The following is an 18,474-nucleotide window of genomic DNA, read 5'->3' on the forward strand; positions in this document are numbered from 1 at the left end:
AATGCCAACCACGTGCTTGCCTATATTTTTGAAATTATTTTATTAAGGGCTCGTGAAAACGCGGAAAATGTAAACATGCACATATGCGCGGAAAAATACACAAAGTGCAAAGAGCCTCTGCTTCTGGCAGTGTTGGGGGAGACAGTCGAAAGGAGAGGTGTATGTGGGGTACCTATGATGACGGGTGCTTCTTAATTTTAAGTGTGCAACCGAGTCACCCAGGAGCCTTGTTAAAAGGCAGATCCTGATCCAGTGGGTCTGGGATAGGGGCTGAGAGTCACGTTTCTGACCAGCTCCCCGGGTGACGCTGCTGCTAGTGCACGCATTTGAAGACAAGCTTGTTGAAGATGTGGAGGGGGGTGCTTGATAAGTGTCCTTCCTTGCAGGGCAGGCAGGGCTCGGGCAGCAAATGCTGCCTCTGTGCCCCCCAGGAGCCGGACATGCTAGATGACAGGGAGACCAAGACAGCACAGACTCAGGCTCTGGACTTCAATGAGCTGCCGGTCTAGGAGAAATAAATGCAAAATAATAATAATAATAATTCAAATAGAGAGTGATAAGGAAGTGGCTGGGTGACTGCTAGATACAGGCTTGGGGGTCCTGATTCAACCCCTAACTAGGATGTGGCTTGGGTAATTGGATTGACCAGAGTCTCGGTATCTCCGTTATCTTTATGGTGCCTACCTCATAGAATCCTCATGCGACTTTACTGGAATAAAGCCATCATGTGAAATAATGTCCAGGGCATAGTAAGTGCTCAGTAAATATTAACCATTAGAACTATACAAGAGTTGCTGTGGGTTGGTGTGGCGAGAGGCCAATATATTTATCGAAAGATTTTTAGGTTATTAATCATACAGTAAATTCTGGAAAGCTATTAGCAAGTATGGAAAAGGAAAGAAATCATATCCATCTTCACAAAATCCTTGAGAAACAAGCATCATGATGCATCTCTTAAGATGTGTATTGAGGGGGCGCCTGGGTAGCTCAGTCGTTAAGCGTCTGCCTTTGGCTCAGGTCATGATCCCAGGGTCCTGGTACTGAGTCCCGCGTCAGGCTCCTTGCTCAGCAGGGAGCCTGCTTCTCCCTCTGCCCCTCCCCCTGCTTGTGCTCTCTCTCTCTCTCTCTCTCTCTCTCTCTGACAAATAAGTAAATAAATCTTTAAAAAAATAAAAATAAAAGGTCCTTTTTAGGGCCACCTGGGTGGCTTAGTCGGTGAAGCATCTGACTCTTTGTTTAGGCTCAGGTCATGATCTCAGGGTCCTGAGATCGAGCCCTGTGTCAGGCTCTGTGCTCAGTGCAGAGTCTGCTTTCCCTCTTCCTCTGCTCCTCCCCCCACATGCTCTCTCTTTCTCTCTCTCTCTCTATGGAATAAATAAATACAATCTTAAAAAAAAAAGATTCTATTTATTCTTGATCCTGTGTGACCTTGACACAATCATTTAACCTCAGCTTTCTCATCTATAAGATGGGAACAATAACATCTGTCATATTCAAAATGTATGAGGCTCAAATGTCATAATGGATCTTTGGTGTCCACAGAGCTGGCTTGGAATCTTGGCCTTATCACTTATTAGCCTGTGTGGCCTTGAGCATTTTTCTCAACATCAATCCCCATGAAAAAAGTATATAAAACACTCAGCTGAGTGACAGACACATAATAAGTGCTCAGTAAATGGTAGCTGTTGTTATGATGTGAATTGCTTTGAAAAATATAAGGTATATGACTTCATGAGGATTATTATTGTAAGTTATGATAAATGTGCTGTTCTTTATATACATTGAAGTGTTGCTGCTGAGTTGCTGGCAATAACGTATAAACTATGACTTTCCAACCCCTCCCCTTTCATGTGCTGCTCCAAGTGACAGTTGGAAAGGTCTTCAAGGGAGGGTGAGACGTGCAGTCCCTGATGATGATGTAATTTACACTCCTCTTCATCACTGAAGCTAAGAGACTGCTTCTTATACTGACCTTCATTGCAGACTCTCAGAATTTTTTTAAAAAGATTTTATTTATTTATTTGACAGAAAGAGACACATCGAGAGAGGGAACACAAGCAGGGGGAGTGGGGGAGGGAGAAGCAGGCTTCCCGCTGAGCAGGGAGCCCGATGCGGGGCTCCATCCCAGGGCCCCGGGATCATGACCTGAGCCAAAGGCAGATGCTTAACCAACTGAGCCACCCAGGCGCCCCAGACTCTCAAAATTTTGAAATGCTGACAAGCTTTCATAAACTTTTTCTTTATCCTTTCAGTGGACCAGTTCCAGTTGCAAATTCACAAGGCAAGGACAGGTGTGCAGGTTTGTTTATGGTAGAAGGTGGACTCTACTGGTTTGGGCCCCTAGTTGATGCTGCTCTGTAGAAGGGCGCAGGGTTGCAGCCAAGCATTCTTTCTATGGAAATGAAGCAACAACAGCTTGGCACCGTTTGGGCATTAACCAATATTCCAACAGCCAGAGATTGCTCAACGAAACACACCTCTTCCCGCCTCCACCCAAGGAAAATGTTGGAATGGGGGACAGGGAAATCTCAAAACGGGCTCTTCTTATAGTCTGTCTCTGGACTCATTAGCTTTCTCTCTTACCTTGTCCACCAATCCATCTCCTTGACAAGATTATTGCGAGGAAGGAGTTAATGAGTACACAGCTTTATTTTCCTTGGAAGAGAGATACAAAACAGGCTCTGAGCCGGGCTGTCATCACCCTGCAGGTCTTCAGGGGTTTTATAGGTAATTATTAACCCTTTGTGGCATTCCTGAGAAAAAAACCTCTATGCTGAAAGCACCTACTAAAATTTTCCATCTATAGTATGTATATGGACTCTTGATTTTTTCCAGTGTCAGGATTCAAAAACACTTTAAAAATCAGCCTTAGATGTATGTAGCCCTGAACAGTTTATACTGCCCCTCGAGTCCTATATCAAAATGGATTCTTCCTTAACTGCCTTAGCACCATTATCTTTGTTTTCCGTTTGAGAAAACTGAGGCTTAAGGAAAGGTTTCATGGGTAATGAGGCCTGGCTAGCAACCAGGTCTTTTGACTGCTGCCCTGGTGCTCTTCTAATGTACTGAACATGATAGAAAGCCTCTTCTAACAGTGAGAAAGCACTTCTGAATCTCAGCATTCTATAAAACCACCAATTATCACCACCCTTGAACTGTAACAAACTGCTATAATTCGGTCCTATGGAATTTGTGTTAAAAAAAAATTCCCATGATCATCCTGCTTTCTTGTTATTTTTATCATTTGCTTCTCTTCCCGCTTGGTGATTTTAGGCTATTTAAATTTTTGGGTTCCTCTTTTTCAATGAGTTTAAGATGCTTAACTGCTAGGGCTTCCATATTTAAGAGAGACTTGTAGCGATTCTCACTGGGGATTTGACTCCATGCTGACCCCAGAGTTTGGTCTCTGGTAGATTAAAATGAGCCGGAAATCCTAAAATCCCTGGATGACCCCTTCAAGGGATAGATAAATAACTTCAAAATTGTGAAAATGGCAGTGGAGGAAAATGAGGACCCAGAGTCCCCAAATCCACTGTTGCTCTGTGCTGAGTGTGCCAAGACTTGCTCTTTGATGAGCAGGGACATGGACTCCCTTAGAAATTGGCCACTGTTGTCGTTGTTCAGGTCTCCTTGATCTTAGGTTGTGGCCACAGATGATGAATTCTCTCCCGAGCCCGACATCACTGCTCTCCAAGCCCACACTCTCCTTTCAATCACAAGCAGGTTGCTAGTATGTGGGCAAACTTCCATACATGGTATGGGGAGCAGACATGACTTCATGCTCTGCTGTAGACGAGAGGGACTGCCAAGGCTCAGGCGCCCAGTCCCCCCAAGTGTTCCTTGGTTTTGGAATTCTTTTCTCTGGCTGCGTGGTAACTAGACCACAGGGGATGCTTTAAATTTGTAGGCACACCCTTACCTTGCAGATTCTCAAACCCAACCTCCAGAACTTCAGGGTCCCAAAAGAGCATCATACAGGTACACCCACAAGCATTTGGAAAACATCTGACAATAAATATCCATTTTACAATACTTCTAATGGAAGAGACCTGAAAGATAATTTTAGGTCAGCAGCTTAAGAGGGTCAAGGAGTTCGATTTCTTTTTGCTGCATAGATTGTTTCATTTGGGGGTAGGGGTGAGGCCAGGAGGATCTGACTGTTTCCTTTAAGGAAATGTTCATGAGTAGTTTACATTAAATTACTGTTTTGTGTTTCTTGGTCTTGCAAAGTTTAAGAAACATTGACATAGAAGACCTCATAAATTTGGGGGTCCTTCAAATTCCATTCCTTGGCTTATTATTATTTTGCTGAAAGACATTACAACAAAGAGATACATTTCTTCTTGTCCAGATGGAAGGTGTATGTTTATGTGGATTAGAAATGAAACATAAAAGCCCTGGGTAGAATGGGTCAGGTGCAACATTTTTCTGATAATGTTTCTTGGGAATCATATTTGGATTGACTGCTGAGATCATGCAAAGAGAGAGAGCAAAGTGAGGCACCATTATCTGATAGCATACTTAATCAGAAGAAGTGGGGGGTGAAAAAAAGGGGGAGGAGGGAATAAGAAAAAATGAAACCGGTAACCACCAGACAACCAAGCCCAAACCCAATTTCAGTTAAAGAAAGAGGTGCTCTTCTGGTTGAGGGAAAGTTTAACATCTCAATTAAGACAACCCCCTTAGAAGACATCAATTATGGAGCAAAACCCTTTATTTTTCTTTTAAATTTTTAAAAATATTTTATTTATTTGACACAGAGAGAGGCAGAGAGCAAGCACAAGCAAGGGGAACGGCAGGCAGGGGAGAAACAGGCTCCCCGCTGAGTGAGGAGGGCTCGATACCAGGACCCCGGGACCCAAGCCGAAGGCAGCCGCTCAACCAACTCAGCCACCCAGGCTCCCCAGAACAAAACCCTTTAAAAATGTTTTTGCTTATTCCTTCTGAGAAACATCTCCTCTGCTCCGTTTCCATAAAACACAAGTCAGATTTCATTTGCTGGAGCAAATGTTTTTCGACAGACTTGACTTGCTTAATTTTCCTGACAATGCGTGCAGTTATGTTAGAAACTTGCATACACTTGGAAAGGGACATGAGACACTAGGAAGCCAAAACGCCCAGAGGGGCAGCTATATATTACTGCGCTAATCTTTTCCCTTTCTCAATGTGTGTGTGTGTGTGTGTGTGTGTGTGTGTGTGCGCGCGCGCTCCCCCTTGGACTTACGGTTTGGTTCGGATGCACAGTCGTAACACATGGCTACTATGTTCCGACTGGTAAGGGCTAAAGTTAGAAGATTTGTAACGATTACTGTTTTTCTTTCTCCTCTGTCTCTTGAAAACTGGCTTAAAAAGACTGATTTAAACAAATGAGCAAACAAAGCAACTCTTCATCGAAGGCTGGAACATTTTCAGAAGTACTCTTTATTTAACTAACTAGGGTGGGAGTGTAGGTGGGAGTGTGTGCACCTTTTGAGACTTGGTTTCTGCAGTACACACTCATTTTGGTAATCGAGGACATACTGCTGGATTTAAGAGGTCAAGACCAAGTCAGGAGCAGAAAGGAGCTCCAAGTTGTGCGAAGAGGAAGGCGGCCACCCCTAGTGAGATAACTACAGATGCCCCAACTGGTAGGAAATTTGCGGAGTTTTAAATCTGTGTCTTTGCTCCTGCAGGTCACCTGGAAAGTGGGTACAGATTTGCCCTGTATCCCGGCCCTATTTACAGCCAGGGAGAAGAGAAGAAACCTTGTGGCCAGACAACTGCAAAGCGGAGGAGTTACCCTCTTAATCAACTTTCTCTCCTCCCCTAGACCCAGAGGGCACGTCTCGACTCCGCTCCCCAGCCGGCATCCCGCTTCTCCACTAACAGACAGCACGTCCCCTTTAAGAGTCAGAGGACGCCTCTCCCTTTCTCCTCCCAGTGCCCCCGCCCTTCACACCTTGGGTGGGAAAAGAGAGTGGGGCGGGGTGGCCGGAGAGGCGGGAGGGCGGGATCACGGCGAGCGCCCCAATGGCTCTCCGGGCTGGTCGCCCTGGTCTCCGGCAGCCAATGAGCAGTAGGCAGGGGGCGTGGCGGAGCGCTGTTGCAAAGCATCCAACGTGGGCCGGCCGGAGGCCGCGGGGCGCGGAGCCCAGGGGGTGTGTGAGGGCGAACGGCCGGGGGTGGGGCTTCGGGGACCCGCCAGGGCTGGGCCGCCTAGAGGCCGGCGGCGAGCGGCTGATTGTTCCGCCGCGAGGTCGGCGGGGTTCTCGCCGAGCTGAGGAGCCGAACACAGCCCGGAACTGCGCGCGCGCTCTCTGCCTGCGGCGCTGGGACAGCGAGGCGCACGGGGCCCTCGGAACAGTGCGGGGGTGACCGCGCCGTCCAGCCCCGGGTCTGCTGCTGGGTGCTCGGAGCCGAGAGGAAGATGCATTCGGGCGCACAGGTCAGGCTGCGAGGCTGAGCGCCTTACGTGCAGCAGCGGCGGCAGCACTGCCCTCGGCCGACGGCGGCGGCACTTGGCGTGCGCGGGGCCTCAGAAGCCGGCCAGGAGCGCGGCGGGAGGACAAGGAGTGTCGGCCGAGCAGCTCTTGCCCGGATCCGTGGGCTTCGCAGCGAGTACAGCCGGGTCGGCCCGGATGGGCGCGGGGCTCGCGGCCCCAGCCGGGCGCTGCGGAGCGGCCCGGGCACCGGGGGCCCGCTGAGCGCCGGAGCCGCGGCAGCGGGGAAAACTTGTGCCGGCGGCCATGCCCCGGCGCGGAGCCTAGTGCCAAGCGGAGTCCCCGCGGACCGGCCAGTGTCTGCGGTTCGTCCGGGACCTCGCAGCCCCCGCGCCCGGAGTTCGCCGCGCGCTCCAGACAAGATGGCGCGGCCGGTCCGGGGAGCATTCGGGGCCCCGCGCCGCTCACCCTGTCCTGTCCTGTGGCTGCTGCTGTTGCTTCGGCTGGGGCCGGCGACGGCGGCGGCCGACCCGCGACCGCCCTGCGCTGCCGCCTGCACTTGCGCCGGGGACTCGCTGGACTGCGGCGGGCGCGGTTTAGCGGCGCTGCCCGGGGACCTTCCTGCCTGGACGCGGAGCCTGTGAGTGCCGCCCTCCCCCTGAGCCCCGGGCGCTGTCACTTGGAGACGGGGCGGCGGGGGTGCTTAGCCGGGATGGGGGTGCGGGCTGAGGGGTGTGCGTGTGTGTGTGAAGTTGTATGGGCAGAAAACTGTTAGCAAGGCTTCGTAGTGGTGAGATCGTACATGGGGCTCCGGAGGAGAAAAGATTGTGCCTCGTGGGGTGTAGAGGTGAGCGAGCGTAGGTCGTGGGGGTGTGGAGGTGAGAACGTGGGGTGGTGAGGGTCCGGGGGAGAAACGAGTGTACTAAGTGGGGTGTGGAGGTGAGCGAGCGTGGGTCGTGGGGGTGTGGAGGTGAGAACGTGGGGTGGTGAGGGTCCGGGGGAGAAACGAGTGTGCTAAGTGGGGTGTGGAGGTGAGCGAGCGTGGGTCGTGGGGGTGTGGAGGTGAGAACGTGGGGTGGTGAGGGTCCGGGGGAGGAAAAGAGTGTGCTCGTGGGGTGTGGAGGTGAGCGAGCTTGGGTCGTGGGGGTGTGGAGGTGAGAACGTTGGGTGGTGAGTGTCCGGAGGAGGAAAGGAGTGTGCTCGTGGGGTGTGGAGGTGAGAGAGCATAGGTTTTGGGGTGTGGAGGTGAGCAAGAGTGGGTTGTAAGGGTGTGAAGATGAATGGGCCCTGGGGTCTGAGAAGATCTGGGAGGTAGTGAGTGGGAGTCTGGAGGTGAGGGAATGTGAATGAAGAGAAGAGGCGAGGGTGTTTGTGTGTAGGTGGAGAGTGGGAAACATCTGGAAGGGAGAGTGTGAGGAAGTCTGTCTGGGGTCTTCGGGTATGTGTTTCTTTTTTTCCTCTCCTGTAACCCAACTCTTTGGTGTCTGAGCTCCTTGGCCTTCCAGTGGGTAATGAAGGAAGGTGACTCTTGGCTCCAGTCTTCCATTTACATTATTTATTAGTGAGAGTGCATGTGTAGCAGCCTCCTAGTCCCCCAGGACCCTGGTGGCCTGACTTGGCTCTGGCCAGAGTAGAAGACAGCCTTCCCTGGAGGACTCCCGAGTTTGGGGGCTTTGAAAGTTCTTGGATCTATGACCGCTGAGGGTGTGTGAGTCTCTTTCCACCTGATGGGCGTTAGGGAACTGTGTTCCAGACCCTTCTTGTCTATTCCATAGGGGCCCTGTTGGGCTTGATGATCCAGTGGGGTGGAGCCCACACTTCAGCATTTCTCCTCTGTAAATGTGCAAATTAGTTTTGGAGTACTTCAGGAGAGGGTGCCAGGGACATGGTTGATTTAAGCTGTTTGTTTCACCTGAAAGAGACTCTTTTCTGTGCTGTCAGGATTTTGGCCTATCAGGACTTAGTGGGACCCTACTTACAGGAGATTTGGCAGGAAAAAACTACTTTAGACTTCTATAAACATGGTAGAATATAATAGCCTTTTTTCTACTTCTAAGAAATCTGGTTCCTGAGTCAAAAATCCTATCCAGTTATCAGTAATTAGCATCTCTGCAGAACTATTAGTACTCTCCAGAAAAGACCTAACTTGAATCTTCTCCTTTTCGGTTGAATAATTGGACATCTTTTCTAGAACATAGAGGGGCACGGAGTAACCTCAGGCATGACATTCACTGTTTAAAAAAGAGAAAACTGGTGACAGAAGTTTTAACTGACACCTGTGGCTTCATCTAAGAAAATATGGTCTGGGTATCTGGCTGTTATGAGGGGAAAGAAGAGAAGTTGATTTCTTTCCCAGGTGAAAATCCGGTACCTCTGAAAACAGGGCACACATCTGGCATTTGGACCCCACTACATGTTGCCTAATGAGCAAGTACTGCAGAGTTCTGAAGCTGGACTTTGCTTGTGGTTAGGTTTTCTCTGCACTTCTCTGCTTCTTCTGGGGAATTCACTGACTTCGTGAAAACCAGTGGTCGTGGGGGGCTGGGGTTAATACAGGCAAGTGGCTGTTCTGTAGTGGGAGACAGAGCCCAGCATGGCCAGTAGGTAGTATTTTATTTACTTGGGGCAGTCTGGGGTATTGTGGTTTTTCCTCTACATAGTCCTAAGATCGTTTTTAAAATAAAAAATCATGTGGGCAGAATCAGAATAACTTCTGAAGTGTTCACCTGTTGGAAGAATGACTCTCCGTGCCATATGTCAGTGGCATTGTGGGGAAAGCACTTAGTGCAGAAGTGGTGACTTCGCCCAGAGGACAGTGTGTCCTCTTATTTGTACTTTCCTGTGGTCACAAGATCCACTTTGCCTTGTCCTTTAATTTTTGGAGCAAAACTACTGGCCATTTTTTGGGCTTCCTGTTGCTTAGGAGTGACATTTCACATGACATAAATACCTTTCAAATTGCAGTCTTTTCCCTTTTACTCACACATTTGATGACCAATAAATACCAAACTGGGTATTTTGAGCTTCAGTAGATTTGATCACACTGATTATGGTGTTAACCGATTAGATTTTGAGATGTGAATGGTGATTTCTGATTAGTATGTGGCAATACCATGTTCACTACGAAATGGGTATCTTTTGAAAAATATTTGTGAAATCATTTTTTTTCTGATTAAAGAAAAATGCAGTGTGTGTGTGTGTGTGTGTGTGTGTGTGTGTGTGTGTTTATGTATGTTTTAGACCAGATTTCTCCATTTAAGTCATTAGTCTTGTTCTGAGTTTTCCTTCGGGATATTTATACGGTTTATACTCGTGGCTGTGATTCAGCAAGACTTTAGGGGAGAAAGTCTCTGTATATAATAAAATAAAATATCTTGCAGTTTCACCAAGTTTACACCCTCCAAGTCCATTGTGTCTAGAAAATGCTTTGAGCTCATTTATAACCCCATGAACTAGATTTACTGCAGCTAGTTCAAACAATTTCAGGCCGTGGGTTTGAGATAGAAGGGGACCTGTGGCTTTATGGAACTTTTTTTTTTTTTTTGCTTTTGTAAACAGTGCATCTAATTTTGGAGTTGCTCCTAGGCCTAGCGTACGGAGAGTAAAACTTTCTAATAGTGAATGTAAATGCAGTTCAAATAGAAAAAATGGTATGGCAGTGGTAGAAGGGAAAAGACGTTCATTCCTGGGGCCTGAGGATAACTTCTGCAGCACAATAACTTATGGTTGTAGTAGTTGAGCCATAACTGAGTCTGCCATCCCATTACGTAGGTGAGATTGGCATAGTCCAACCAGCACATTCATAAATAGCACCAAGGATTGCCAAGCCTTATTCCAACTTCCCAGAACCTTAGAAGAAGTTGAACTTCTTAGAACTTAGATGTTTGCTTTCTTTGAAATTATTTTTGAGAGCAGGGCTTGAGAAGCTGTTGAAGCAGCATTAAATAGAATTTACCTTAGACTCTTCCCTGTGGCATAAAGTTGAGCACAGCATGTTGCTAGTGTAAGTGTTCTGGGGCTGAATGGTGGCTCATGGGATTGTGGTAGGAAGGAGGGCAGGCCCTGGAGGAACAAATCCGGATTCTCAGTCATTCTTACTGTGTGTGTGTGGGGAGTGGGGGGACGACATAGCTTTGAAAGCAAGGACTTTCACTCAAGGACTCCAAGTGCGGTTATCCTGAGCCACATTAAGATGAGTGTATTGATTTGGGTCTCTTTGTATTATGTCTCCTTATGTGTTTGCAGTACCAAACTTAAATCTAACCTTGTCGGTTTTGGGCACGGAAAGTGGTGCTCGAGATTGCATTAGAAAATAAACACCAGCCAGAGGCTGCCATTGTAGTTGTGAAGCAAAGAGGGCCTTTGTCTTTCAAATTTTACAGCTGTGCTGGAAGGGCCAGGTGTGCAGGGTGTTGTGAATTAAGGATTTGGAAAATACTTCCCATCCTGTTTATGCAAATTAGCTTTAAAGTGGTGATGACCAAATTGTTCCAGAACCTCAGCTGAGATTCTTTTGTGTGTGTGTGTGTGTGTGTGTGTGTGTGTGTGTGTTTAAGAAGTCATTATTGTCAGGATTGTCCTGATTAAGAAGTTGATTATTGTCTGCCCATTTTTCTGTTTGTGTCCCTATATAACTTAAGAAGAACTCAGCAGACCTTGAACATGTTCTGATTTATGAGGATGGACAAAGGGTGGTTTGAAATAGGGAACCTTTTAAACATGGCTTAATAGCAGAAAACCTGAAAGGTACAAGTACCTTCAGAGTTTTAGGGACATTTAGCTTGGGCTCAGAGTCCTTTTCTTTGCAATAGGTGTCAGAAGCCTGGCCTCCCTTCCCCTCCAAGATGGAGCACTTGTCAGTTACTAGTTCTCTGATACCTGTTTGAGTACGAGAAGTCTGGCAAATAAAATTAGTTGCCTTGAGAGAAAGACATACTATTTAAGTCCCTCTGGTATGAAATTATAGCTATCAAATCCAAGTTTTTGAATACTGTGAAATTAGGAAGTGTATGGAGACTCCCAAGTTCCCATATAAGTGAACTGTGTTGGCACACAGTGTCCCTCTTGCCTTTAGGATATGTCAGAACCGTTCATGCCCCCTTTCTCAGGGACTATTTTAAAAAAGAAAATACCTCTTTCCATAATTACATTTGGTCACTAGATTTCACAAGCTTTGGACTTTGGAATGTATTGTCAGGAATAATTCATCATGTCCAAAAAAACGAAGATGATTCAATGTAATGTAATAAGAGCTGTTTCCTACTGGATGTCCCGACGTCCCGGCACGCCAGGTCTGCTCCTCTGGCTAAAGGTTTCTCTCCCTGCGGTGCTCATTTCTTTGCCTGGGTTCCCCACGCAGCCTGCCCTGAGCACGTCGGGATGGCCTCTGGCTGACCTTTCTCTCCCTCAGACACCGGGCTCACAATGAAAGGGCCTCTCCCCCATTCGCAGAAGTGTCTCCTTGCTGCAAAGGCTGTTCAGCATCCTCCCTTTCAGGGTGGACAGGAATGTGAGAGAGCCACTAGGGTTTTGTGTCACTGAACAATGCACCTGGCCCAGTTCTGTGCACCTGCTAAAGCCCTAAAGGCCTGTTAACCACGGAAGGGGTGGTTGTTTAACATAGCCTATGGTTATTTTCAAAGTGACATCCACAGGAGAGAGAAGTCTGGAAAAAGGATTCATTGAATTCAAAGTCTCTATAAGTAATAATGAATGTTGGTTGTACCAGGGTCTTTTCTTTTTCTCCATTTGTTTAAAACTCAAAGGGATTCTTCTGACTTACCCCATAGGTTGAAGGACTTTAAGTTTCCTGAGCAAGCCTAATTTTCAACTCCTTTTGAAAAGAGCTTGGTGACATTTACTCACTGGGGACCTTCCCCCTCCTCAGCAACTGCAATTTGAAACCCTAGGGGTCTTTTAAAAGCCAACAGGACTCTGGGCTGTGTTAATATTCAGAGCTGTTTACAATGGATGCAGTTTCAAAGGCTGAAGGCATTGTCTTGAGAGAGGAGGGAGGAGGGGTGGAAGAAAAATTCCCAGGCAGAGGAGGGGAAATATCTAGAAATCCCCAATGTTCCTTGGCCTGTGGGAAATTCAGGGACTGTTAGTGGTGTTTTTCTATGACTTAAGCATGACCTTGAGCCTATGCGGTCCCTTCCATCTGCCTCATGGCTTCAGTGTGTCAGTAATGTGATTGTCTTCTGCTTTTGTAGCAAGTTAAAGTCTGAGAATCAGTAAGAAGCTCAGATCTGTTCATATCTCCCCATGCAAAGTGGGACTTTAAAGACCAGAGGTTAAAATTTTCACAATAGTTTACCCTCTTGGAACCTGCACTTATTTTTTATATAACTGTAGAGTTTAATAGTACAGACTCACCAGTTTAACCAGCCAGTTCCATTAAGAAAGTTTCGACTGAAAAACTTTATACATGACCATTATTGTCATGAAGCAAAATGAATAGATAAATCAAGATTGTCGAAAAAAAAATGAAAATTGTGGTTTGTCTGTGGTCTAATTGGAAGTTGCCAATTTGTATCCTTGTTTTTGTTTTTGTTTTTTTTTTTTGGAGGGGGTATGCTTACAAAGTTTTCTTATGCAAAGGCTTTTTGCTCTATATGTTTCTGCATTATTACATTTTATATAATCTAATACCTTATATGTGGTTTTTAATCCAAGTGTGTTAGACATACGCTTGCGAAACACAAGCTATAAGCCCAAGTGCTTACGGAAGTCACTCAATTTCTTAAAAAGCTGTTCCTCCATTTTGCTGGGTTTCATGCTTTTTATGTCCTCCCTTCAGTTGTTCGCTTTGTCTTCAAAATGAGCATTCTCTGTCCTGGGTGTTGGCTTGGGTTATTGATGGGGAGAAGACTGGTTGAGGGTGAAGCTTTCTTCACTTCTACTCTGTTACATATGTGGATGCCCTCATCCCTGGTGATCACACCCAGCACACACCCTTCACTAGGGAATAGCGATGAAGAGATTGAAAGTTATTTCTAGGGGCCATCCCTGGCTCCACTACCCCACAGCTCATGTATGATTGGGGACGAACCTCCTTCCTTCATCTCTAAAAAGGGGATCATGATATTCTGTGTGGCAGTTGCTGTGAGGACAGAGTTAGATACCCATGTGTTCAGCCCACTTCCTCAATGGGAGTCTGTCAGCTCGCTGATGATTCTGGAGCATAGTTCAGAGGTGAAAGCCTGAGTAACTCAAATTTTGCATCTTCTCATGGCCAGTCCCTCCGTATCAGATTTCCTGGACAGAGGCTTCCTAGGAAAAGCCGACTTTTCTGAAATGAAGACCTGTTTTGGAGTGGGCAGGTGGCAGGGCTCACATTCCACGCAGCCTTCTCTCGTGAAGGTTTTGGTGATATGTATGAAGTGAAACAAGTAACACTTCATGTGCCCTTGGTAATCTCAGACCAACCTGGAGGGCAGGCGGGAAGCTGTGCAAATTATACAAATTATACAATTAGCAAAAATTATTGAGGTGGTTTATAAATGTATTCCAGTTGTGCAAATACTTCTGTCTCTTTAGCATTATCCTTTGGGAGGTGGGTGTGGGAAGGAGGCAGAGAAGTGAGAGGCCCTTAAACTAATAATTTTATCCTATTATTTCCCTGGTTTCATTGAAACTGAACCCTACTGAGACGCAGGTCATGCCTCTTGGTCAATAGCTTGGAAAAATGCAGGTGCGCTCTTCCAGACAGGGGTTAGGTTACAGACTTTGGGGCCAGCTGAATGCTGCGTTGTACCCATTTCTCTTTGGAAGTATTTAAGCGTGGAGGAGGGGTGAGGAGAGTTGATTGTTGGGCTGTATACAGAGAGCTGGAGAGCTGTAACATTTTTCATTTGTTTTGGTTTGTTTGCAGTTGAATTGTACGGGACACGGGTGGTGAGCACAGGGTCATTGGAGGAATCTGGCAAGGATGCCACCTGAAAAGCCGTTGGCTGTCGTTCCTTCTGCACCTGTACTTGTGTCCCTTCCCCAGTGAATGGCCATGATTCACAGCCTTGCCCACAGGAACGGCCACGATTGTTGGCATCTTTATGACTATTTAATCCGGCATAACCGGTAAAGCCCATTGTGTGAACAACCAATCCGTTCATCTCTGCAAGTCCTAATACATCTTGGTTTCCTTCTGAACCAGGATGCAGGTTCCAATCACTGCTTGTTCAGTTTGTCTTGGCAGAAGGTGGCATTCAGAGAGTCTAAAGAAAGCATGGTCTGTCTCTTTTGAAGCACTTTGCATTGATTATTCTTTAAACTTCTGGGGTGCACAGGTCTCTATAATCTTCTGAGGTCTGCAGGGTTTTCTTTTGTTTTGTTTTTTTTCTCAAGGCATCATTATTAGGAAGACAATGAATGAAATGAGTGAGGGTCTATCCAGCAAGCAGAATTATCTAGTTGTTGAGAAACAAGGTGGAAATGATGGAGGATTTTTTTTTAAAGCTGATTAAAAAAAAATTCACAGCATCATCATCTTCTAAGACCCCTTTATGCAGCATTTAACAAGTGTCCCCCCCACCCCTACTTCCTGTCTTTTGCTCCTTCCACCAATTTATAATCTATCATTCAAGTAACTTGTCACTTATTTTAGAGCATACGGTGCCCTGATAAATTCTCTCTCTTGCTGGATTACCTACTTGATGATAGCCTGTTAGATACACTGAGAAGGAACGAGCACTTTTGAACTGGGGGACAGATAATCCTGCTTTCATTCCAAACCTTATAGTTGCAGAGCTCTCTGTTTAAAAGCATTTGTGTCTCAGGCATTAGCACTTTGGGCTGGATAGAGGGAACTTGACAGGCCGGGCTCTGCCTGCTCAGGGACGGCTACCAGCTGATTGCGGAGTACGCTGTTGCGCCTATAACTTTTTTTTTCTTGCGAGAAGATCTAAAGAGTCTGATTTTAAAAAAAAAAATCTGAATGTGCAGCCAGGGACTTTAAAGAAACAAACTCATGTCTGTTGGTTTAGGGTGTTTTTTCTTTCCTTTTTATTAATGAGATAGCAGACATCTCTACAAGTGTGCAGGATCAGTAGTGAGTTCTCTGTCCCGTCCATCAGCTTCAACAGAGATCAACCCATGGCTCCTGTGTGATCGATGCCCCAACACACTTCTCCCCTTTCGTGTTTTTTGGAAGCCAATCCAAACATACCATTTCATGTGTAGATATATCAGGTATTATTATTACGAACAGCTTTATCGAGATATAATTCACGTACCATACAGTTCACTGTAGGGTGGTTTTAAGAAATGTGAATTTGAACAACTTTTGAAAAAAAAAATCACCGTTTAAGTGTGTTTTTCCAAAAGGAATTTTGGTTAAGCTATATATTTACAGAATGTTTATTGAGCACATACTGTGTGCGTTCTGAATTTATGTTCTCAGAATAGGTGTTTTGGTCCTTCTTATGGGAGGTGCTTAGAAAGTTCTTTGGTCCTACAGTCCTTTGCCAGAAGTGTGCAATTCTGATTCCTCTGTCCCCTCGTAGCTCTTCATTGGGATGTTTCTATGACGCTATTAATTGCTGATTAGAAGCCATTAGTGAACAAACATAACTTCGAATGGGTCGTTTAAAAAGTGATATTTCAGATATTGTTGGTTAATAGAGGGGTAATTAGCCGTTGGGTGTAGTTAGGTCTTGAGTCTGAACTGAGTTAACTGTTGTTTACTTTGCAAGGCCTGACCCTCCAGCTGTGGCTACTTGAGGCTGCTTTAAATAGAGTGAGAGGCACCCTGTAAGAAAATCCTCCAAAAACAAAGAGCTACGTTCCTGGAACCCTCTGTGCTTGATTTAAACTTCACAGTCTTGAAAATGCTTTTCTTCAAGTAGCTGCAGAATGGTTTGGTTTGGTTTGGTTTTGTAAAAGTCCACGGTTTAGTTTCTCCACAGCCTGCCCTGCTGTTGTTATTTGAGGGAGACCCTTGGAGATTTTATGCTGCCACTTAATTAGGAATCTGAATGGGAGTTCCCTTGTTCCCCAAGTTCCCTTCGCTCATCCTGGTCTGTGGAATGATTTCCGTATTCTCTCTGTGAAAATCGAATTCCGTTTCGATTATGGGGTGTTCAGTGGTTTTAAAAGCTGTTCAGTGTGGTCAGGTGAAACTCATAGACATAGTAAGCTTAATTAAATGTACATGATATTTGATTAGACACCATCTTACAGTGGATTCTACCTTTGGAAAAGTGGGGAAGCATATGCCAGAGGGTTTAAGGAAAGTTTATGGGGAAAAAGACTTACAATCGAGAAATTTTGGCTGTGAACTTAATTTCTGTTTTGCACCTTGGGAGAACTATGTTCCTTCATCTGATTTCAGCAGTGTGGTACCCTGGTCCATCACCATGCATCTTGCCTACATTGTAGTTTGCATTTTACTTTTAATTATTATTATTATTAATTAGTATTAGTATTTGTCAGTGATTTCCTCCCTCCACCTGGGCTGGTGTGAGTTTCTGGCACACAGGCTCCCAGTGCTTGCAAAACTTATAAACAGCCAGAAGAGCTCATTGCTTCCAGGAAGTTGGTTGTTGATGCGGTGAAGTGATGGCTGCATGCAGAAGCTGCAGCTTGCAGGGGCCGGGGTTTCCTTCTGTCTCTGGAGGAGAGGAGATCCAGAAAGCAAACTGAAATGTTGTGTAGCTATTCAAGCCTTCCTCATCCCAAATTCCCCTGAAGGTTTTCTCAGATTTGGTGTCTGTGGAGGACTCTTGGCCAGGGGTGATTTGACCTCATCAAGGACTGTGCTTTGCCCAAGAGAAAAATCAGGAACTCTTCTTTGGAGATTTTTGGGTTCTTCCACAAGTTCATTTGAAACAGTACTTAGAAATGATTAAATTATATTGAATTCCAGACTGTCCTAAAATAACGACTGGCTGACCTCAAATATTATTTGTTGGGGGTGGTCTAGGGAAATTTATTATATCTGAAATCTTGGAATTCAGTACATCTTTCTGGACAGAAAGGAGGCTACATTTTCATGAAGCTTCGTAAAGGGGCTCATGACCAAAGAGGGATAAAAACTATTGAACTAAAAGGAAAAATTAATTTTCTTAAAGCTCTGAAGGCAGACATGTGGTAGGATGAAAAAAATAGCCCATGGCTGGCTATCAGGTGACATTGGGGTTTTGTCCCAGCTCTGTCCCTGATTGGCAGTGTGACCTTGGGCTAATGAATTAATTTCCTTTCTGGAGAGGGATGTATGACTTCTAAGACTCCTTATTTTCAGGTTTATGATTCTATCCTAATTGAAGCAAAGAGGGAATAAGCTTACTACTCATTGGATGAGAAGAATTAGAAAACTGATCTGTGTGTCTAGGATACCTCGTTAAAAGTGATCTTCGCATGTTTGGCAGTTCTGAGTGGAATCCTCAGATGGACACCCTGGGCAGCAAAGGGAAATAAGGTGTATGTGGGGACTCTGAATCGGTGGGCCTTTAGGTGTTATTGAAGCGGAGTGAATAGTCCATGGCAGACCTCCTTTAGATCTTTGATTTAGCTTTTTAAGACTTAGGTCAAAAAAGGCAAATAAATTAATGGCATGTTTTTCCAAAGAGTTGCTTATCTCTGCTTTTCTTGGGGCCACTGCAGCATCTCTTTCAAGCAGGCCTTCAGTGCATACTTGGGATGAGTGAAGTTGTGAGTGATGCTGATAAACTGCCTTAGATTTCTAGATGGGCCATCTGGGACGGATTTCAATAGTAATCCCCAGAGGAAGGGCAGCTATACACCACCTAGGTCTGTCCTTTCAGGGCTGGTTCTCCATGGTGGAACATGGTGGATATCAGAGTAGCTTTTAACCCTTTTACCAGGAGATGTTTCGTGTGTGTCTTTTAAGGTAGAAACTCAACAGCCTGATACGTACATCCAGTGGTGTGGTTTCTCCAATTTCAAAGTCTGTCTCTCGCTCTTTTTTTTTGGTCAGGTTAATACTAAAGCTACCCATCTGCCTGTGTTTTCATTGGTTTGCTCTTGGTCAGATGCTGTTCTTGAAAATTGTGATCCTGTCATCACCAGACTCCTTAAGACTTTATTTATCATGCAGAAT

General features: G+C 45.8%; 1 protein-coding gene across 2 annotated transcripts in view; it reads left to right on the forward strand.

Annotated features, from left to right (window-relative positions):
• The first annotated feature begins 6,179 nt into the window (after nt 1-6,179).
• LRIG1 (leucine rich repeats and immunoglobulin like domains 1) overlaps nt 6,180-18,474 on the forward strand; it is a 110,390-nt gene continuing 98,095 nt past the window's right edge. Inside the window, exon 1 of one of the 2 annotated variants that reach the window (XM_036074650.2) lies at nt 6,180-7,059. In XM_036074650.2, coding sequence (XP_035930543.2) covers nt 6,842-7,059 — 218 coding nt within the window. In that variant the 5' untranslated portion in view covers nt 6,180-6,841. The remainder of the gene's footprint in view (nt 7,060-18,474) is intronic. The other variant, XM_036074651.2, reaches the window with a different exon arrangement.

Source organism: Halichoerus grypus, chromosome 1 (assembly GCF_964656455.1).
Source record: "Halichoerus grypus chromosome 1, mHalGry1.hap1.1, whole genome shotgun sequence".
Taxonomy (NCBI): Eukaryota; Metazoa; Chordata; class Mammalia; order Carnivora; family Phocidae; genus Halichoerus; species Halichoerus grypus.